Raw genomic sequence first — 24638 nt, forward strand, 5'->3', positions numbered from 1 at the left:
TTTTGGTTGTCTTAGCACCACTTGTTGAAGGGACTATTTTCCTTCGCCCCCCTTATCCCCCCTGTGCCCCACTGAATTTTTGCAGAAACTTGTAGAAAATCAGTTGGTCATAGATGTATGGTTTTATTTATGGACTCTCAATTCTATCATTGATCTATATGTCTTTCTTTATGCCAATACCACATTGTTTTTATATGTGTAGCTACAAAGGAAGTTTTGAAATTGGGAAGTGTGAGTCTTCCAAATTTGTTTTTTCGGCATTGTTTCGGCTTTTCTTGCCTTGGCATTTCCACGTGAATTTTAGGATAAACTTTTCCATTATTTAAAATGGCTATTGGTATTTTGACTAGGACTGCATTAAATCTGTTAGATTTTTTTTTAATTTAAACAATACTAAGCATTCTAATTCATGAAAAAGGAATGTGCTTTCACTTATTTAGGTCTTCTTTAATTTCTTTTATCAATGTTTGTAGTTTTCAATATACAAGTTTTACATTATCCTTTTAATATGCTGTTCAATTTTGTTTGCTAATACATTGTTAAAACTGTTTCCATGTATATTCATAAGGAATGTTGGCCTCTATTGTCTTGTGATGTTTGTCTAGCTTTGAAATCAGAGTAATGCTGGTGTCATTGCTAGAGTTAGGAAATGTTCCTTCCTCTTCTATTTTTTGGAAGAGTTTCAAAAGAATTTGTATCAATTCTTTTTTTATTTTATTAATATATTTTATTTGTATATTTTAAGGATTGTTATGATTAGAATGTTGTGAAATAAAGTTTAACAGTGTAGATAAGAAAAGTTCACAGGTTGATTTCATTCTAATCTAATGACAAAAGTTTATAATTCCTAATATTTTGATTACCAATTTCTAAATCCTCCACTATTCAAAAAATACTGAAAATATTTCACTAAGTTTTGGTACATGGGCTGATAAAGATTATGCATATCAAGAGATTATGCATATGCACTAGTATGTATTTTGTGTATTCATTTCAAATTCTGGGAAGAATGTGGTCAAAAAAGCATCAATACTATGTTCTAATATAAAAACTGAGGTCCAGGTTAATGGACAGACCAGCTTATGGCCACTCAACTAGAAATTAACAGTTTGGTTAAACCATGGGAATCTTTAGACTTCAAATGCTAGTTATCCACTCTTTATATATTTGTTAAAAGTTATTAAAAAGACTTTCCTCTTTAAATTTGGCATACAAGTTTATATCTTCACTTTAATTTTTTTGAGTGTCATTTCTAAATTTCTTCTGTAATAGTGGAAAACCTTTCCCCCTCACTATTTTAACATATTGTATGAACAAGTGTTTTAACTTACTTGAAAGATTACTATTCAACAATTCTGATTAATACATTTCTGACATTGAAATTGTTGAATTTTACTAACATTTTGAATATATACTGGAATATAAATTAGTTCCACACCTTATTCTAGATGTGATTTTTGGCAGAGTTTTTTTTTCCTTCCTTCCTTTTTTTAATGGCTGCACCCACGGAATATGGAAATTCCCTGGGCCAGGTACTGAATCCAAGCCACAGCTCCTACCTATGCCACAGCTGCAACAATGTCAGATCCTTAACCCACTCTGCTGGGCTGAGGATTGAACCTGTGCCTCTGCGGTGAACTGAGCCACTGCAGTCAGGAGTTTCTAAGTACTGATTCAATGTCAGCTTATAGCTATGTTCAATTTTCTTTCTCTTCTTGAGCCCATTTGGGTAATTCAAGTATTCTGGGAATTTGCCTATTTCATCTAGGTTATCTAATGTTGGCATACAATTGTTCATAGTATTCTCTTACAATCCTTTCTTCTGTAAGTGTGATACTAATGTTCCCACTTTCATTCCTGTTTTTAATTGTTTATTTTTTCTTAGTCAGTCTAGGTAAAGTTTTGTCAATTTGTTCATCTTTTCCAAGAACCAATGTATAGGTTGATTATTTTTTTCTATTCTGTTTCATTTTCTCTCTAATCTTTATTATTTCCTTACCTGTGCTAGCTTTAGGTTTAATTTGCTCTTTTGTTAAGGTGTAGAGTTATTGATTAAATCTTTTTAATGTAGGCATTCATAGCTACAAATATTCCTCTGAGCTGTGTCTTTGGTATAACCTATACATTTAGTTTTTTTGTTTTCACTTGTATCAAAGTATCTCGAATTTCCCTTGTAATTTTCCCCATTAATCCATTGGTTGAGTGTGCTGTTTAATTTCCAAGTTTTGTGAATTTTCTTATTTTATTTTAGATTTCTAGTGTCTTTTCATTATGGTAAAAGAGAAAATTTGCTATAATTTTAATCTTTTAAAATTTACTGAGATTTGTTTTGTGGCCTAAAATAAGCCCTTTACTGGAGAGTGTTCCATATGCTCTTGAGAAGAATATATATTCTTTTATTATTGTGTGGAGTACTCTATGTTGATTAGGACTAGTTGGTTTACATTATTATGTAAATCCTCTCTTTCTATTTTGATCTCCTATCTAGATTTTCTATCCATTATTGAGAGCAAATGATTGGATTCCTTATTATTACTGAATTGTCTAATTCTCCCTTTAATTATTTCCATTAATGTTTGCCACATATATTTGGGATTTGGTGTTGGGTGCATTTTTATTTACAATTATTATATCTTTTAACTGAATTGATACTTTTCAGTATATAAGATCCTTCTTTGTCACTTGTAGGCTTTTGACTTAAAGTTTACTTTATCTGTTATTAATATTGCCACCCAAGCTCTCTTTTGGTTATTACTTGCATGGACTATCTTTTCTATCCTTATAATTTTAATCTATTTATGCTTTTTTATCTAAAAATGAGTCTCTTGTAAATAACATATTGTTGGATCATTCATATATATGTGTGTGTGTGGGTGCATATATATATTTTTTTTTTTCCCTCTTTTTAGGGCTGTGCCCACAGCATATGGAAGTTCCCAGGCTAGAGTTGAATTGGAGCTACAGCTGCCAGCCTATACCACAGCCATAGCAATGCAGGATCCAAGCCATGTCTGCGACCTACACCACAGATCAGGGTATTGCTGGATCCTTAGCCCACTGAGTAAGGCCAGGGATTGAATCCGCATCTTCATGGATACCAGTTGGGTTTGTTTTCACTGTGCCACAATGAGAACTCCCCTGGATCATATATATTTTATTTATGTATTTATTTATTTATTATTTTTGTCTTCCGTCTTTTCAGGGCTGCACCCACAGCATATGGAGGTTCCCAGGCTAGGGGTCTAATCAGAGCTACAGCTGCTGACCTATGCAGATCCTAGCCACATCTGCAACCCACACCACAGCTCATGGCAACACCGCATCCTTAACCCACTGAGTGAGGCCAGGGATTGAACCTGCAACCTCATGGTTCCTAGTTGGATTCGTTTCCGCTGCACCATGACAGGAACTCCCATATATATTTTTTAATCTGCCAACCTCTGTCTTTTAATTGGTGAGTTTAATCCATTTAAAGTAATTACTAATAAGGAAGTACTCAACTTCTGCCATTTTTCTACTTGTTTTCAAAATACGTATCTTTTATTGATTCTGAATTGCTCCAATACAACTTTTTGTTTGACTCATTTCTTCTAATACACCATTTTTTATTCCCTACACACTTCATTTCCTGTATTTTTTTTGTTAATTTCAAATGGTTATCCTGGTGATTACAATTAATAGCCTAAATTTATGTCTATTTTGATACCAACATAGCTTCAATAGCATGCAAAATTCAGCTCCTGTAGAGCTCCCTCAACCTCCCCTTGTATGTTGTTTTAATATCTTTATACATTGTATGCCCATTAATAAAGATTTATATTTATTATTTTATATATTTGTCTCAAGTCATGAAAGAAACAAAATAGAGGAGTTAAGAAAAGAAAAACATAATACTGCCTTTGACATCTATCTATATAGTTACCGTTACCAGTGTTCTTGATTTCTTTAAATGGCTTCAAGTTAACTATCCAGTGTCCTTTCATTTCAGCTGGCAGACTCCCTTTAGTATTTTTTGTAAGGAGGGTCTACTAGTGATAAACTCTCTACGTTTGTTTATCTGGGAATGTCTTAATTTCTCTTTCATTTTCATGAGGGAAAATATTGCCAGATAAAGAATTCTTTGTTGATAGGTTTTAGTTTTTGTTTTCCTTTCAGCACTTTAAATATTGTCATTGTACTGCCTTTTGGCTTCTGTGGTTTCTGATGTGGAATTGGCTATTAATCTTATTGAGGATCCCTTATATACAGGGTGAGTCACTTCTCTCTTGCTATTTTTTTTCTTTTTTTGGGGGGGGCACATCTGGAGCCCCAGGCTAGTGGTTAAATTGGAGATTGGAGCTGTAGCTGCTGACCTACACCACAGCCACAATGATGCTGGATCCTTAACCCACTGAGTGAGGCCAGAGATCAAACCTGCATTCTCATGGATACTGGTTGGGTTTGTTACAATACGAACTCCTGAGATTCTTTGTCTTCATAAAGTTTGATTGTTTATAGGTTACAGTATGGGTCTCTTTGTGTTGTTCATATTTAGAGTTCATTGAATTTCTTGGCTATAATAGATTCAGATCTTTCCTCAAGTTTGCAATGTTTTCAGCCATTTCCTCAAATATTCTTTCTTTCCCCTTTGATCTTTGTCTTCTCCTTCAAGTATTTCCATAATATATTGTTATATTTGATGGTGTCACTTATCCTCTGTTCATTTGCCTTCATTTCTTTTTGTTCCTCTGAGTCAGGAGCAATTGGCCAATTTCTTCTGTCTGCTCAAATCTGCTGTTAAATCTTTCCAGTGAATTTTTCATTTTAGCTACAGTAATTTTTAGCTCCAAAATTTCCACTTGGTTCTTTTCATAATTTCTATTTCTTTATTAAAAGTCCCTATTTGTTCATTTACTGTTATCGAAGATTTTAAATTGGCTATTTCATTTGCACTTGTTTTAGCTTCATGTCTTTTTTTTCCCTTGAGTTTTATTTTTTCCATTATAGTTAATTTACAGTGTTATCAATGATTTCTTGATCTTAAAAAAAATTAAAGTTATTTTTATTGCTCTGAGTTTCTCAAAAGTCTTATTTTTCAAGTCTTGTTATTCTTTAAATAGAATTAACTCCCTATAGAATGAATTATTATAATAGTTAATTTTTGTAGTCTTTTTTAGCTTTAGTCTTTTTAATGTAGTTTGGAATTTTTTCTTCAAACCGCCCCCCCTCTTTGTTCTCTACTCTGGATAAATAGTTTTATAGCTTCTCTCAATTAGATTCTAGACCCTAGTCTATGATTTCAGAGTTCTTGATCCATGATATAACAGGGAATATGAAAAATAAAAAGGCTAGCTACTGATCTAGTATGTCAGAAACCAGGCCCAAGAGTTGTTTGAGGGTTTAAAATCTTCCAGGTAGTTGAGATGGTTTCTGTTTTCTATTTTTGTGTTTTAATTTCTCAGGTCATTACTCTGTGTTAAAAACGTGGTTTGTAATATCCTACTTTTAAGAACTGAAAGTTTCTTTGTCATTTTAACATAGGTTTAAATTTTATAAATTTTTCAATGGGCACTTGAAGTCATAACATATTTTCAAGGTATAAAGTTCAGGTATATTACAATGAAGAAACATTGTAAATCAACTATAATAAAAATTTTTTTAAATTTAAAAATGGGAGGGATAATAAAAAATAAAGTTCAAGGTATATTAAATAAATCTTCCAAGTAAATTGTCTCTTTTTCTCCTGAGCTTTTTCTTACTTTTTGTCTTAAGTTGTCATTAAATTGTTAGACTCTCTCATTATTAGCACATTTTCTATTTATTTCTTATTAGTCCTTATATATCAAAAACTGTAAGAGTTGTCCTACATTATTTGGTTTATTAAAATTTGTAAAACAGTTTTATTGTGGATGGTACATTTTATCACTATAAATAACCACACTTTTCCAATTTAACTTATTTTGCCTTGAACTTGGTTGATATTAACATCATAACTCCAATTTTATTTTTGCTAGTAGTTGTCTAATACTTCCTATTACTAATCTTTGAATCACTTGGCTTTAGATGATTCTTTTGTGAATTTTGTTTGTGACACACACTTACCTTTTTCTTCTAAGTAATTCACTTTTTATATCTATTGACATGAGAGACATTTCATCATTGTTCTTTCATTAAAAAAAAGTGTTTTTACTTAATTTTCTGGGAGACAATTTACATACTACCTGCTTTTTAAGTTAATTTGACAATTTTCCATAATGAACTGCTTAAAGAGAAGTTTTGGGCTAGAATTGAATGAAACAACAAAAAAGCAAACATTACATGAAGAGATAAAAATTTTAAAAGACTTTAAAAAACCAATATTGTCACCAATTATATTCAAAGAGAACACACAAATTGTATTGGCATGATATGTGTTTTTAGTGTTTCCTTGTGGTTGGCTTTCCTATCTTGCAAGTGACAGACACAGTCAGTTACAGTTTTTCATGAAAGGTTCACTCAGGGATTTTAGTTGAAGGCCTTGGATGGAAGACTCTAGGGTCTTGAAATCCCAAACTGTCATGGCCCAACTGGTTTTTATAGGACAAATTCTCTGATGTTCTTGCTTGTCTACCTTATAAATAGGTACGTTAGTGATGCTACTCCAGTACAGGATCTCTGAAGCTGTATTGTGTTGCTTGACCAGGACTCTCTTGTTCATGTTGCGGAAGTGTTCCATGGCTAACATGTTGTGCTGGATGTTTTATTTTGAAATGTCTAGTTGGGGACTAAAGTCCAATAGATGGAGTCATCTTAAAGAGCACCGGGCAGCATTCACAGCCAGCAGCACCATTCTCTGGGAGATATAATAAGCTCAGGAGTGGCAGGAACTGTGTTTTCAGATTCAAACCTGAATACTGTTTGAGATACCAGCACTGGACATAGTGCTGTCATGGCTGACCCAGGCCAGAGAGCTCCCACTGGCAGAGAAGGTGAACCTGGGACCCAGCTTCCAGTGCCACAAAACTCTGACATCAGCTAACTAAAAGGTACCTTGCTGCTCCATGGCATACTGGTTGGCCTTTCATCCACTTTATAATTGTATGCAGAAGTACTTAATCTGCATTTGAAGTCTCATAATCCTGCTGCCAGTGAGACACTATTGAGATACCGATCCAAACTAAGAATAGTTGAATGAACTGGCTTTTTAATGTCCTTGCTTACCTACTTGTCATCTTTATACTCAAGTGACAGATGGAAGTGAATTGTTTTTCATTATCCATAGCAAATTTGTTCTTTAGAGGAGACCACTTCACAAAAGAGGCTAACTTGATTCTCAGTGTCACCAAGGTTAGCTTCCAGACTCCATCCTTCTGACTCATGAAAAGGACAACATGATCATGCTTTAGAGCCCTACCAATACCTGTGATGTCTCCATTGTACTTCTGGAGTTTACGAGGTTTTACCCACTGACTCCCATTCCTCTTACAGATGTGAACTTTTCAGTTATTGTGGCTAAAGGCAATCTTGAGTATGATCTTTGTTCCAAGCATGGCAAGTGATTGGTTCTAGTAAAAACTGTTGGAGGGACATTTTTTTTTTCGGTACTTTTAAAAGTTTAGAAAGCTGGATTCAGGGCAGTTCTGATAAGCTCACAGTGGAAGACTCTGGTCAGTCAACACGAACAGGCCTATTCCATTCTGCAACTTTTGTGTAGGTTATTTTTCCTCTTCCTCCTCCACTTCTACTTCTTCTCTCTCTTCCTTCTTCTCTGTCTTATGTAGTTCCTTTCACCATATGGCCTGCATTTTCTTATTTTCAATTTTAGATGATTATCTGTTGCCTAATTTTTGAAGTTTTGTGGTGTTAATTTTTTAATGGTATATTTTTGAAGGTGTATTTTTAATTCTTCTTAAATTTGCTATATATATGCATAATATCAATTGATTTCTCCTTATCAAAGGTGAAATTGGTATAATTCCTCTTCCACTGCTTATCTCCAGTCTCAATTCACCACCAATTAACCACCATACTTAGCTATAGAATTATTAATTCTTTTGCTAGCAACTTTAACCTCTTCACTCTAAAATTAAAAATTATAGTATTTCCATATCGTTATGGATTTTAAGTTTACATTTTACTTTATAACCATATTTGTCACTGTTGATTTAGTTCTACAATTAAATAAATTAAGCAGTCACTACTTATTCTTTGACCATGGCATCTCCATGCATTTTTTTTCATTGTCTGGAGAACATCTTGTAGTAGGTTTTTTTTCAAGGGTTCAGGGAGGTCTATTTCTATGATGCATATATAACACTATATTCAAAATGTTATGTGCCAGCCCCTGGATTATGTGTATTCAAGATCTGAATTCTATAAAATTCATATTTAGGTTATTAATTCAAAATCTTTATTAGAAAAATGTCTGTTTTTTGTAAAAAATTGAAAAACATGATCATTTTCCACTACATGTTAAAATGTTAAGTATAAAGGAATTTCCCATGATTCTGGCAACTACTTCATAAATTACTAACTACTTAAGGCTTCTAATTGCCTGAGTGTCTAATGTATGAGATTTTTTTCTGTTATTATGATTATTTTACTCCTACTGTTATACTCCTACTCTAGTTTTACTTCTGCTCCAGTTAAGGACTGTTTTAACAAGTTACAATAGTATCCAAAGCTCCCAGAGATATTGCCCTATTTCCTTTATCTTCAGGGAATAGCTCATATTACACAGTCACTAATATTTTTATACAAATGGTTGTTACCTATTACTTTGGGCTTGAGATTCCCCCCTACCCTATACCTCCACATATTTTTTCCCCCTTATTTTTTAAACTGAAATATAGTTGATTTACTATATTGTATTAGTTTTAGGCGTACAGCAAAGTGATTCAGTTACATATATATTTTTTTCATATTACTTTTCATTACAGGTTATTACAAGATATTAAATATTATTCCCTATACTATGCAATAGACAGTCCTACATTTCTTTCCTTTTTTTCCTTTTGAGGGCTGCACCTGCGGCATATGGAGCTTCCCAGGCTACGGGTCTAATTGGAGCTGTTGCTGCCAGCCCATGCCACAGCCACAGCAAAATGAGATCCAAGCTGCATCTGCGACCTACACCACAGCTCATGGTAACGCCGGATCCTTAACCCACTGCGAGGCCAGGGATCAAACCTGCAACCTCATGGTTCCTAGTTGGATTCATTTCCACTGCACCACGACGGGAACTCCTCTTATTTTTCTTTTAGGTCCGCACCCAGGAAACATGGATGTTCCCAGACTATGGGCCCAAACAGAGCTACAGCTGCTATCTACGCCACAGCCACAGCAATGAGGGATCCAAGCCACGTCTGTGACCTACACCACAGCTCACAGCAAAGGCGGATCCTTAACCCACTGAGCGAGGCCAGGGATCAAACCCACAACCTCATGTTCTTAGTCAGAGCCACGACTGGGAACTCCAACAGTCCCTACATTTTTAATTGTTGACTGAGAGGTTAACATGGATGTCCCTGAGCAACCTGAACTCATTTTTCTTTTCTCTCAAACCAGATACTCTCCACAAGAGCTATTTCCTACACTCTGTGGTCATCCTTGACTTCCAATTTCCGATGCCTTACCAGCCATGTTCCCGCCACTGTTCTAAATCCCATCAGTTGTAAAGTCTCCCATGGTAACACTTCTACTTTTCATTTTAATTGTTGTTATCCCACTTCTGGCCCTTATTCGTGTATTGCAATAGCTTTTTACACATCTCCCTCCTTCACTGTTGGATTATACATTACTGGAAAATAATCTTCTTAAAGCCATACTAAAACAACCCAGGGTATATTTCACACCAAGGTTTTATGTTGGAAGAATTTACACATATAAAAACATGTGTCCTCTTTCAGAATACTTATATTTTTTTTTCTGGAGATTTGTGGGAAATAAGTATTAAAAATAAAATTACATTGACGACTACTTAGAGATTTAATGAAATTTTATTGTAAATCCTTTTAATTGCAAAAAATTCTTCAGTAATCACTTGACTATCTTTTATATATATGTGAATTTTCATAATTCATCTTTGTTTAAAGTATATATAAAAAGAGTGAGAGTGAAGCAATTGGGAAGGAGATTTCAGAGATTGACATTTGTAGAAATTGTTTTTTGTTTTTTGTCTTTTTGCTATTTCTTGGGCCGCTCCTGCGGCATATGGAGGTTCCCAGGCTAGGGGTCGAATCGGAGCTGTAGCCACTGGCCTACGCCAGAGCCACAGCAACGCGGGATCCGAGCCGTGTCTGCAACCTACACCACAGCTCACGGCAACGCCGGATTGTTAACCCACTGAGCAAGGGCAGGGACCGAACCCGCAACCTCATGGTTCCTAGTCGGATTTGTTAACCACTGCACCACGACGGGAACTCCAGAAATTGTTTATTAATATGTTTATTGGTAAACAACTATACCTAACTGAACTCCAGAGTAGAATTAATTTTTTTTTGCTACTTTTAATAAATAATCGAAGTGGGCTGGGAATCATCTATTTTCCTTTTCAACATTCTAGTAAATAAACTGTGGAAATCAATGTAAATACTATCAGAATGCATATTTTTCTAGAGAAAAGTGTAATTCTTTAAATAGTTTTTATTTGATATTTGTAATAGTACATGCTATGCAAAATGATAGGTAATTGTAAGATTATAAGCTTTGCAATGATATATACTTGATAAAAATTCAGTTTTGCTATTATATGACCTTAAGCAAATTTGAATTTTTCATAGCCTTAATTAATTTACTTGTAAAGTGGGAACAATATTATTGAACTATCTCAGATAATATATACAAATCATATAGTATGGTGTCATGTAGTAGGAGGTCAATAAATAGAACTAGAATGTTGATTCTTCCTTTGACATCAATTACAATGGTAAAATACTAATTAGCTTCGTAACAATTTTGTTAATATTGAACTAATAATACTGAATACGTTAGTGCTTTGCACTTAAAAATACTATAACATAATTATCTAATTTAATAAAGTTCATCTAAAATTATATGCAATCAGATTTTATCTTTTTTTTTTTTTTGCTTTTTAGGGCTGCACTCAACAGCATATGGAGGTTCCCAGGCTAGGGGTCCAATCTGAGCTATAGCTGCCGGCCTATGCCAGAGCCACAGCAACATAGGATCTGAGGTGCGTCTGTGACCTATACCACAGCTCATGGCAACACCAGATCCTTAACCCACTGAGTGAGGCCAGGGATCAAACCTGCAACCTTATGGTTCCTAGTCAGATTCGTTTCTGCTGCTCCAAAATGGGAACTCCTGTAATTAGAGTTTAATTGTAATAAACTATTTGTTGACTAATAGTTATTTAATTTAGAAACAATGAGATGAGGTATATGAATCTGCTCTATAGACTTTGGGTATTATGTTCTGTGATTTAGCTCAAATCTTACTTCTACAATTCATTAACAATATAACCTCAGTTTCTGCTCTGGAAAAAAAAGATTGGGAATAGTGATAACTACCTTAAAGAATTGTCAGGAAAGTGAAATAAAATAATGTATGTGAAACAGCTCTGAACACTCTAAAGAATAATGCTGAGACCAGTTATTGTATTTTTCTTATTTTAACCATGATATTAGTAGGATTTACTGCTGTGACTTTAAGTCAGAATAAAGGAGATGAATATAAAGGTAATTCAATTAAACTTCAAAAGAGAAAAACAGTCTTGGAACAAGCAGATAAAGATTCTGAAAGAAAAGTTTATGAAAGCCTATTTAATAAGACCTTATTTATTTCAGAGTTAGAATTATAAGTAAGCCTGTGATCACAAGATACAAACTAAAAGTGAATCAAATTTTCTATAACTTTCCCAAGTAATAAGAACTCCATTCTTTTATGTATCGGATTTTGCTGCTATTAAATAGGAAAAATAATTTCAGAAAAAATGATGCTCATTACATGATTACAGTCACAAAGGGCATATATGCATGACTAGTCAATGTTTAAAAACATTTTCATGATAAAATGCCAAAATATTACATATCTTGGTGTGTAATGATTTATAAAATATAATTTGGTAAAATGATTGTTAACAAACAAAATGTTGAATGCTGCCAACAGAACTGTATGGTGATTTGTAAGAAAGCCTTTTTGGAAAGCCATTAAACACTGCCATCTAGTAATACTGATATTCATGGACTGGTTAGTTAAGATGTTCAGCCAAATGAATGTAAGAAAACTTAAAATTGTTGGCTTTTTCCTACCGTACCAAGATCAGCCTTAAGATCTGTTGGCAGACTTAACTTTCTTGATCCTTTAACTGAAACAACAGAAAAAGGAAAAAGGCAGTTGTTAATTACATAAAATTAAAGAGGAGTGTGAGGGAACAGTATGTTTTACAGTATAATTATTGAAATCCTGATGAGTATTACATTTAGTGAGCATGTATGGAAGCAGAAATATTGCTCAATGTTAGTTTGTTGTCATTCAGTATAAATATTTAAAATGCAAACAGAAACATGAGAAAAGCAATTGTTCTTAGGGTAAAAAATTAAGTGTATCTTTGCATAGTTTTTTTTTTTTCACATGTAGCATGAGAAGCGATTTTTTATTTTAGAAAGAACCAAAAATAAATTTTAGATAAATCTAATAGGTAAAGAAATATTGCAACAAATTATAAATTCATATCATAAATAACAATGATAAGGGTAAACACTGATAAACCCTGTAAACATTTTTTTGAAATAGAAAAAAATTATAGATGTGTGTGATGTAGTTAAGGACACTTTACCATGCCTACAGCAGATGAAATGACTTCAATATTGAATAGCACAATACTACAATTAAGTATATAAGATAATCTTGAAAATAAAAAATATATGAAAATAAATATATTATAAATCAGTCATAAATTGTTTGAATAAACCAAGAAAACTTCTACAGTTTATTGAAAATTTGCCTCATCATTTATCTGTTAATAAAAATTCTACATTGGGCATCTCATAAAATATTTAACTGGAATATATGTTATCATAGAAAGAAATGAATTGGGGAAATCATGTTAGAAATCTTTTCTGTCAATTTAATACTTTATTAAGACTCAAATTGATACTACCAATTTATACTTTCTAATGAGTGATTTTTTTTATAACTAGGAAAGTTATTCTAAAATAAAGATGCAGGATAATATAATAGAAAGAATACTCAATTTAAAATCAGAAAACATGACTTGCAAATTTATGAATTGTTACTACCTAGTTATAAAATTTTGGGGAAAAAAATGCCTTTATCAACTTGCAGCTTAATCTTCCTATCTGTCATATAATATTCTTGATACTATCTCTAATATTTCAGCTGGAATGATAGGAATACATTTTATAATACTTTTATAAAACCTAAATATAATAGAAACCTAAATATATTTTTGTGTCACTAAATACTTTTGATTTTTCTGACCATTTAAAAATTAAAAAACCCATTCTTGATTCGCAAGCCATACCAAAATGGGTGGCACGCTGGATTTGGTCTGTGAGCCATAGTCTGCTGACTACAATATGACATACTAAACTACATGTTAAAGGAAATCTAAGTATTATCATTAAAGAAAAACTCATTCATGTCATTGCATGCATCAGTTGTTTGTACCTTTTATTGCTGGATATAAATTGCATGAATGCCACAATTTTTTTCTTTTTAAGGCCACACCTGTGGCATATGAAAGCTCCCGGCCTAGGGGCTGAATCACAGCTGCAGCTGCAGGCCTATGCCACAGCCATAGCCACAGCAATGCTGGATCCAAGTTGCATCTGCCATTTACACTGCAGCTTGCAGCAAAGCTGGATCCTTAACCCACTAAGCTAGGTTAGGGATTGAATCTGCATCTTTATGGACACCATGTTGGGTTCTTAACCTGCTGAGCCACAATAAGAACTCCCTAAGTATTATCATTTTAATAAAAATAATAGCAATAGACAGCCGTCTCTATAAAAAGACATTAAAAATAATTATATAAAGGAGAAATTGATAAATTTTAGAAATTGAGGTTTAGAATCAGCACAAAGATTATATAAAAATGTATTTATGTAAAATTATTTTAAAAATGGATTAAAAGGATGCTTTCAGAAAGAGGAGAAACAGTTCCTTTCTATTAGTCTAGTATCTAATTTATTCTGGCTCTTAAATCTGCTCCACTTTGGGGAACACCCCTTACACTTTACCACCTACCTTCTTTGCTTCTTATATACTACTTCCTACCTCAAAATTGGGGGCCCCCTCAGAAACCCTACCCTCAATTGTTTAAATGGGTAGAAAAAAGAAATGATTAAATGGTGGGATTAACTGGTGAACTTCTTTAACAATGTTATAATGGGTCTGTTATTTACGCACAGAATAATCTTCTCTTCACTGTCCAGTTACTAGTAAACTCATCCTTCAAGAGAGCTTAAAAATCACCACCTTTCTGAATGCAGCTCCACAGTTAAGGCTTCATTTGGTGCCACTGTTTTAACTTTCATAGCACCCTATGCATCTCTCTTATAACATTTACATTTTATTATACCTTTTTTTTTTTTTTTTTTTACTCTGTCTACTACTGGCTGACATTGGCTAACATCTTGAAATTTTGAATTCTCCAAGAATGGGGATTGTATTCCCAATACCTAATCAATTTTGGCATAGAGTAGATGTATAATAAGTGTTTGCTGAATGAATGTTTAAAAAACCCAGTAAAGTCAGAAGGCAGGGGTGAAGGGTTACTCTTCAGAGGGCTAAACAGATGGAGAGATCATGTTTCAAATGTTAGAAGAACATGTTACACGTTAACATTTGAGGAATTTGGGTTGGAAGATGAGTAAGGCAAAAGGGAATAAGAGGCAAGGCAAGTAGTCTTGGAAATATATAGAGTGAAAACACATGTTAACCTTTGCAAGTGTGCCCCTGGGAATGCAGCTCTCTGAATGTCTTCATTTTTATTATTATGTAGCTAGAGCAAACATACTACTATCATTTCATATTGTTAACCAAAGGGAAGAAAATGGGAAAAAGAAATGTCACATTACTTATTGGCTTAGCACACTACACTAAGAGAAGAGAGAATCCTGGCTCAAAGGAATCTTTGGGTCTTATAGTCCAATATCCTACTCAATGCAGGTATTTCTCTTAGAACATTCTTGACATCCTACCTGTCTGAATAGTTCTATGATAGAAATCTTCAAAGATACTAAAAAAAAATCCAACTTTGGGTTGCTATAATTACTGCAAATTTTCCTTCTATTTAGGCTTAAACTACTTTCCTTTACCATTTACTACTCTGTCTGAGCAATTAAAAAAATAACCTCTGAGCAATTAAAAAAATAATTCTTGTTCTCACATGCTAGATCTTAAAGCATCCAAAGAGACTTAGGGGCCATCTCCAGGTACTCTCATTTAGTCGTAAGGAATTTATATTTTAAGAAATGTTTCATATGATAGTGATAAAAGAGGTTGGCAGATCACATTTTGAGCAATAATGTTTTACTGTTTTATGAACATTAACCAACCTATGGGACTTTCATTCAGGACATTTCTACCAAAAAGTAATTCCTAAGATGCATCTCAGATTTTCCATACAAGAGATGCCATATTGTCCTTAGTTGTTAAATTTGATATATAGATATCATTGTTCTCAGCTTTTTAAGGTGATTATGACATATAGCGTGATTAGGTGATTATAATATATACAATGTATAAAATTAACAGCTACATTTTGGTTTCTTTAGAGCAATTAAAATTTTTTTCTTATCTATCTTTGATCTTCCATTTTCTAATGAGGAAGAGAATGTAGTAGTTACAAGAATAGTAATGTCCCAATTAGAGGACACTAGGTACTTTTTTTTACCCCTCTGTAAAGCTCCACAAAGACTTCTGCTTTGCTCCAAAGTTAGTTTGATGAAGTGAAGCCCAGTGATCAAAAACTTAACTGGATTCAAATTGTAACTCAAACATTTGCCAGCTGAGTGACCCTGGTCTTGTTGTTAATTAATCTCAGGATGGTTGTTTCTCTTCCTCTATAAAATAGGTTTAATAAGTGGTCCCTACTTCATAGGGATCTTGTCAGTGTTAATTAAGGGAATATGTGTAAAGCACTTAGTATGGTGTGGTAAATAACAAACATTCAATATTAGCTATTATTTTCACTATTAAACTTAGTTGGCAAGAAATATGTTCATACTATGGTATTCTATATACAAAATGACTTCTCTGGACAACAGGTCCTATTTAAAATCTAGTGCCTAGGATTAAATACAGTATACTTGATAAAGCCTCCAATTCACATAGTATAATTATGTCTTTTCTCTGCACAACAGTACTTCCTAAAAGTCCACTTTTTTTTTGAGAGTGACATCACATACTTGATTCAAAATGGGCTTATTCTCCATAAAAATCTCTTTTAAGTCATGTAGAATAGTACTTAATCCTTCAACACTTTGAAAAATTGACTATCTTGGCTTACAGAGAAAAGCAGCATAGGTAATCCAGTTGCAGTGCTGGGAATAGTGCTCTAGCAAGTGTAGTCTTACATTTTGACTTCCTATTATCCTAGTCCTGTTAGATTCTGGGAAACTGTCAGGAAATTCTTGCCACTTTAACAGAGTATGGCTTACATTTTTGAACATAAAAACAAAATTAAAAACATGGAAAGAAATTCATAAATGTACATTAAAAAGTTGAATTTTATTTTTTTAAATTTTTAAAAATTTTGTTTCTATTAGAGTATAGTTGATTTACAGTGTTGTTTCAATTTCTGCTGTACAGTACAGTGACCCAGTCTTACATATATATATGTCTGGTCACTTATGGAGCATGATAATGTAAGAAAAAGGAATGTATACATGTATGTGTAACTAGGTCACCATGCTGTAAATTGACAGAACACTGTAAACCACTATAATGGAAAAAAGTAAAAAACATTATATTAAAAAAAATAAAATGAGTAAGCAATGAGGTCCTACTGTACAGCAAGGTAACTATATCCAATCTCTTGGGATAGAACATGATGCAAGGCAGGATAAAAAAATAATTATATATATATATATATGAATTTTATTTTAATGTAAATCATATCTCACTAAATATGAGGGTTTTTTTTAAAGGTTAATCATGTACCTAGTCCATCTATCACTTAATGACTTACCTAGAAATTGTTATGTATGATGGTGTAAGAGACCAAAGATGATGAAAATGAGTGAAAAGATTAGGTGATGACACAGTATATATTAATATTTATCTATAAATTCAGGTCTAAAGACCAGGTGATGGCCAACTCCTATAGTAGCACCAGACTATAAACCTTTGCAAAACTATGCATCTCTACTCCTAGATTTTCTGCCTCCAAATTCAGTTGCAGGTTCAGTTACAGTAATCCTTGGTTCCACATCTGAATCAAAAACATTTGCAAGACTATGCATCTCTACTCCTAGATTTTCTGCCTCCCAAATTCAGTTAAGGTTCAGTTACAGTAATCCTTGGTTCCACATCTGAATCAAAATTTTAGGAATAGAGTAAACCTTGAATCAGTCTGAATATGGTTACTACTTTAATGGGAAATAATATATAAAGCTAGATTAGAAATTTCTAACTCAAAGCTTCTGATGAGTTGTTTGTTGATTAGAAACAACTCGATTAACTTTTTGATTTCCAGTGAAGGATTACTACTTTGACTATGCTACATCTATTATTTGGAAATTTATTTTTATTTATGTATGTATGTATGTATTTATTTATTTATTTAGTCTTTTGTCTTTTTAGGGCCACACCTGAGGCATACAGAGGTTCCCAGGCTAGGGGTCTAATCGGAGCTGTAGCTGCCGGACTAGGCCAGAGCCACAGCAATGCGGGATCTGAGCCATGTCTGCAACCTACACCACAGATCATGGCAATGCCAGATTGTTAACCCACTGAGCAAGGGCAGGGATCGAACCCGCAACCTCATGGTTCCTAGTTGGATTCGTTAACCACTGCGCCACGACGGGAACTCCTCTTCTCACTATTTTTGAGAGAAAATGTTGCCTCTTTCTCCCCTTTTCTGCAATTCTTTGGTGGAGTTTCCATGGTAATTATAGTTGTTTCTGATCTTAGAAAATTTTTAATTATATTATGAAGATTAGGAAGAATTTTTACAAAACTACTTTGCTTTTTGGCTCTTATGTTTTCCCTGAATTCTCTGCTGGACACTCCATATTTTCTTATAGGCCTGATGAAATTATCCAGGTCTAGAGTAGAAAATACCACTACCAAAATTCTATAGAACATTTCAAAATTCTTCACAAAAGCCTGGGAATTCCTGTTTTACATCTCATGAAGTTGATGTTTATGGTTTTAACTATTGCTTCAGGGAAATCTGTCTTCATCCACCATGAGGGACCTGTGTTTTCAGCACAACAAATAAGAACAAAGCGCTTGAGACAAATTGTGAAGTCTAGAAAATTGTGGGGATATGAGTAATTCTTTGTTCATAACCAAGATTTTCACTTTCACCTGGCAAGTGATGTACTTGATTCCTCTGTCTCACAGCTGGTATTTCATTCCTATAGAAGCCTGGCGCTGCCTCAGGAGTTCTGGTAGCAAGTCCTAAAGGAAGGGAATAAAAAACTATTGGCATGTAATTCTTTAGCCCAAATGAACCAAGAATTTTTATCTTAGAGGTGAATTTCGTAATTATTTGGAAGGATGTCTATTTTGTGCCTTTACCTCAGTGTTTTGGTATTGCCCCAACAGAGGACTCTTTGGAAGGAAGAAGCTTTCTTCTTTTGAGGATGTAATGGGGTTCTAGACTTGCAGAATCAAACAAAAGGAGCATTCAAATGAGGCTATATGGCCTAGTTCTAACCCAGGTTTGAGAACAACGGAGTTGATTATTTCTTTTTCAGTATCTGTGACATTAGCTTTTGTGATATCTTTTATAAAGATATCTTTAAGGATAAATATTTCTATTACCCTAGTCTTCACTTGCACTTGGTAGCATAAGTCTATTGTATATTGTGGACAGTGAGAATCATGAGGATGGATGGCAGTATCAGAAGGAGAAGTGTTAGGACCTAATGCTAGCCCAGAAAAAGATGTTAACCTAAGAAAAATGATTTTTTAAGGCACACCTTCAAGAAGGACAAATTAGAAAAATGTACATCTTGTGGTAAGACATAACCCTATAGTTGAAGGCTTGGTTAGTTTTCAACTCTTTGCCTAAAGAAAAAGGGGATGTTTCTTTTAGGAGTTTGCACTTCTGTGCTAGCTAGGTGGAGTTTAGGCAGATGTTAGTGCCTGCTCACCCCACTGGGAAAAATATTTATGCAGTACACAAACTGCACAATCTTACCTGGTAAGTGAAGAATGGGTTACACAGCTTTAAGGAAGAACAACTAACAATTTGTATAATTACTACTTTAATAGTGGTTTCTGCAGATTGACTGTTGGTTCCATTTGGCATGGAGTATGTTTATTTTGTTCATTAGTATATTCTCAGTGGTTAGAAACTGTAGATACTAAAAATTATTTGTTAAATACTTGGGGGTGAATGAATAATAGGAAATGATTGTGTTATTGTGGAAGTGAGAATATCAGCATTCTGGTTGGCTCATTGGGATCCTTTCAGCTTCCAATCCCTACTCTGTTCTCTCCCATTATCCTCAAGGAAATATTTAATAGTTTGAAACTTCACTCTACTTTACTTAGAGTTTATTGGGCTAGAGGGCATTTAAGATTCGTGTAGAAAAGCAGAGTTATAAAATGATCACTAGTATTGGCTTTCCTGATTTCTGATCTCTTATTCAGAGATATTTGTGTCAATGTTTCAGTCTGTTTTACCAGACTTAAATGTGTGAGGGTCTGAGATTCCAAAATAGACACTGAGAGGGGAAGTAACTACTGAACAATTAATATTAAAAAAAAGTTTCATAGAGCCATGGTTCTCCAGTGGTCCAAAGACCAGAAGCATTAGTACCATTGTGAACTTGCTAGAAATGCAGAATACCAGGCCCCACTCCAGATTTATTGAATGAGAATCTCTTGGTCTCAGCAATCTATTTTAATAAACTCGTCACATGATTTTGATACATGCTTAAGTTTGAGAACCACTGCATTATGGGAATTATGGGAAATTAATCTGAATAGTATCCATGAGAATGCAGGTTTGATCAGTGGGTTGAGGATCCATGTTGCAATGAGCTGTGGTGTAGGCCACAGACACAGCTTGGATCCTTTGTTGCTGTGGCTGTGGTGTAGGCCAACAGCTGCAGCTCTGATTCAGCTCCTAGCCTGGGAACCTCCATGTGCTGTGGGTGCGGCCCTAAAAAATAAAAACATAAATACTGCATGATTCAATTCATCTGAAAGACCAAAAGCCAAAAAGCCAATCCATGATGATAAAAGTCAGAAGAGTAAGGGAGTTCCCTAGTGGTCTAACAGTTAAGGATCTGGTGTTGTCACTACTGTGGTGTAGATTCACTTCCTGGCCCAGGAACTTCTGCATGCCACAGGCATAGCCAAAAAATAAGTAGATGAATAAATAATAAATACATAATTGTAGAAAAAAATTTTAAAAGTCAGAATAGTGGGTAACTTTGTGGGGGTTAGTGGCTGAGAGGGGCATAAGTGAGGTGTATGGGATTCTAGTTAACATTCTATTCTATATCTTGATCTTCATATGTTTACACAATATGTTCATTTATAAAAACTAATCAACCTGAACTCTTAAGAATTATGCACTTTGATGTTTACATATTACATCTCAGTTTTAAAAAGTTTACCTTAAAAGAGGAAAGGCCAAGGTGTATAAAATAAAATTTACAAATAAGAAAAGCAACAGTTGTGGTATTAATAGCAAACAAGGTGAATTCAGTGATGGACACAATATGAAATGAACAATGGTGATTACTGGCAAAGGATGTACTTTTTTTTTTTTTTTTTTTAGGATGTACTCTTGTGGATATATTTTTGCATATTTACACATGAATACTGTTAAAAACCAGTATATATACATGGAAAAATAGACAGAAACACATTATTAACAAAATATTTTAATTCACCTTTCCCCCATCTTTGAAAGTCAAATAATCCTAAGTAAAGACATGAAAGACTTAAATAATATGATTAATAAGGTAACACAGCTACCTAATGCTATGCATTTACATTAAATAACTCTGTCAAAGAAATATAAACAAATTGTCTACTATATAGAAAGTACTGTTAATGCAATCAATACATCAAACTATTTTATGTTTAGCATTCAAAGGGAAATTTAGCCTTGTTAAATTATATAAATATGTAAGAAATAATAGATACAAATAAATAATAGATACAAATAAATTAAGCATCTAACACCAAAAATTGAAAAGTGAAAAATAAAATGAAGCAGGAGGGAACTAATAAAAATAAAAGCAGAAATTAGTAAACTAAACAAACAAAAAACAGTAAAACCATTGTTTGGGTTTAAATAAACAGCAAAATCAACTATTAGCTAGCCTAATTAAAGAAAGATAGGCTTTCAACCTGCATATGTAAATTTTTAGAAATTTTTCATAATAAAAATTTTTTCTTTTCAGGCAAAGTGCAAATACACAAAATAAGTTAACTATAACGGGTAAATGACTTGGCAGGGAATTCTATCAAAGCTTTATAAAGGAGATAACCAATAGTATTTAAATTGTTGGGTATAGGAGTTCCCGTCATGGCTCAGTTGTTAACGAATCCGACTAGGAACCATGAGGTTGCGGGTTCGGTCCTTGGCCTCGCTTGGTTGTTCCAATCAAGGCTTAGCAGTTAATGAACCCGACTAGCATCCATGAGGATGTGGGTTCAACCCCTGGCCCTGCTCAGTGGGTTAAGGATCCGGCGTTGCTGTGAGCTGTGGTGTAGGTTGCAGACACGGCTTGGATCCCGCGTTGCTGTGGCTCTGGCATAGGCCAGCGGCTACAGCTCCAATTCGACCCCTAGCCTGGGAACCTCCATATGCCACAGGAGCGGCCCAAAGAAATAGCAAAAAGACAATAAAAATAAATAAATAAATAAATAAATAAATTGTTGGGTATGAAGAAAGAAGTCTTGAAGAGAAAAGATCAATGTCTGATTTAAAAAAAAATGCTTTAAGGTAAGACATACCATAAGCAAAGTTAAAAGTTAAATTGAGAAAAATATTTGGATCTAATGTCACAAAAGAAAAATTTTAACTTATGAACAGAACTACTCATGAAAAGGAAAAACTGAAAATGCGCAAAGTATATGGATAGATGATTTACAAAAAATATTTAAAGAGCTCTTAAATATATGAAAAGTTTTCAACATCACTTATAATATAAGTTGAAACTGCACTGACATATCCTTTGTACCAAATAGATTTGCAAAAATAAAAAAAAATTACCCTCCTTGGGGTTTGCAAAGTTTTATCTCCTAACCAGTGTTTGCATATTATTGCTGGAAGGAGATAAAACTTTGCAAACCCCAAGGAGGGTAAATGGGGAGTATCTATAAAGATTAAACAAGTATATATTCTTTGACCCAGCAATTTCAATTTTAGAAACTTATCTAATAGATATACATGCACACATTTAAAGTGAGGCATGTACCATGGTTAGTCACTGCAACATTGTTTGACACAGCAAAAAGACTGGTACTAAACCAAGTGTCCTTTAACTGGTGAAATGATTAAATATATTTTAGTACACCCATGCAATTCAATATCATATAAATGGAAATAAGAATGAGAAGATACTTTATATAATGATATGGAAAGTAAGATACACTGTGAAGTGAGACAGGCAACGTACAGTGAAATGAATGCAATATATTACTTTGGTATAAAACAAATCAAAAAAGTATATTCTTTTTGGTTTATTTACAAACACAAATTGTCTGGAAGGAAAAACAAGAAAACTAACAATAATGTTTAGATTTTCAAGAGGATGGAGACAATGTCTGGGGAAGGATAGGAGGGAGATCTTTTTATCCTATTTCTTTTTGATGTTTTAATCTTTTAAATGTATCACTATTCAAATTTAGATTATGGATGGTAATTTAAAGTGAGGTTATTTAAATTTGATATAGGATGTTGAACTATTTTAATTGAAGACTTCTGACATAGGAAAATATCAAAGTAATACTTTAAGGAGGTTAATTTTGCAACATGATATGCAAAATGAATTCTAAGAGGGAGAGATGGATAAGAGACACTTGTTAGACTATTTTTGTGATATTCTAGGTATGGTGTATTAAATACCTAAATTAGGAGAGTGCCAATGGGAATGCAAAAGAAAGAATTAATGTATGAGAATGTGTTTAAAATGAAAGAAATAAAATATGGATTACATTTGATTTAAACAAAAATTTATGTGGGACACAACTAGAGTCTTCTCAGCACACATTCCTGAAGAATAAAAATAAACAACTAACAACTCTCAAGGGAGTAAATTAAAGAAATGTCATAATTCTAATTGAATTCTAAAAGTCAAAATCTCATTGCCTTATAAAGAAGTTACTAAATGTTCATAAGTGTGTATTAAGTTAAATATAAAATCATTTAAATAAAAATGGTAATTCTTGATACTCTCTGAAACAGATCTACATTTCAATGTCAAAGATTTACCTAATATATATTTGGTGCTTAAAATTTACATATTATTATACATACATTACAGAAAAATCAAATAGATAAAAATTTTAAAAATAAGCAAATCTTCACAATGCCACCATCCAACAATTTCTACTGTCGATATTTTTCACATACTTTAAAGATTCCCAAGAATATTTATACTCATATTTTTAATATATTTTAATGGCCTCATACTTTATCTTGATGTTTTACTTCCAACATATTATTTTATCATTTTTCTTTGCCAATGAATATACATGTTTCAAAACTGTATCCAAAGGGATGGTTTCATATGCTCCTGCATGTGTATGTATTTCCCACTAATTCAACTCTAGCTATAAGACAGAGTTTCTGTTATATTACCGATTTTTACTTAGCATTATTAATATATCTGCAAAATAACCTTCCTTTAAATTATCTTTAAAAGTATTGCACACATACCTTTGATCTTCATTTGGGGAAGCCAAAAATATTTTTAGGACACTAATTTCAACTTTATTTTGAATAGAATTTGCTTATGGTTAACTTTCAGAAATGAAATTATACCTAATTAATAAAATTATGAATTTCACATTACAAGAATCATGAAAATAAGGTAGTAGATTACTGCAGTGAATTGCCAGAAGCCTGAAAATTACCCCTCATGTTTACCTGAAGTGGGAGACTTGCAGCGCTCAAGTTCCGGGGGAACTGGACTGTCATTCAGCTCAGTTAAACCTGAAAATGAAATAAGAATAAATTTTTCTAACATTTAATAAATCTTAATTTCTATTAGTTTAAAAAGGGTTCCCCCCCGGTGAAAGTTTTTCTACGCTCATGACAATTATTTTGAAAAATTTTAACAATGATATAGAAAAAATAAGTAATAACACATAACAATTGAATATGGCGGTATAAATAGCTATTTTAATAAATGACCTACTTTGATCTGAAAATAGACCCAAACCAACATAAATTAGAGGCCATTTTTTAAAAGATCTCATCAAATCTTCGACCTTCAAGAAGAATAGTTATTGGCTTTTTTAAAGGCCTTTAAAAGGATGCTACAACTTTT

The 24638-nt window shown here is 33.3% G+C and overlaps 1 protein-coding gene and 1 pseudogene across 1 annotated transcript in view; both read right to left on the minus strand.

The window, feature by feature from the left end:
• The window catches only part of STXBP5L (syntaxin binding protein 5L), a 325555-nt gene that overhangs the window by 52890 nt on the left and 248027 nt on the right, over positions 1–24638 (minus strand). Inside the window, 1 exon segment of the mRNA XM_047752829.1 lies at positions 24236–24301. Coding sequence (XP_047608785.1) covers positions 24236–24301 — 66 coding nt within the window.
• LOC125137877 (actin-related protein 2/3 complex subunit 1A-like) lies at positions 6446–7548 on the minus strand (annotated as a pseudogene).

This window comes from Phacochoerus africanus, chromosome 1 (assembly GCF_016906955.1).
Source record: "Phacochoerus africanus isolate WHEZ1 chromosome 1, ROS_Pafr_v1, whole genome shotgun sequence".
In the NCBI taxonomy this organism is placed as follows: domain Eukaryota; kingdom Metazoa; phylum Chordata; class Mammalia; order Artiodactyla; family Suidae; genus Phacochoerus; species Phacochoerus africanus.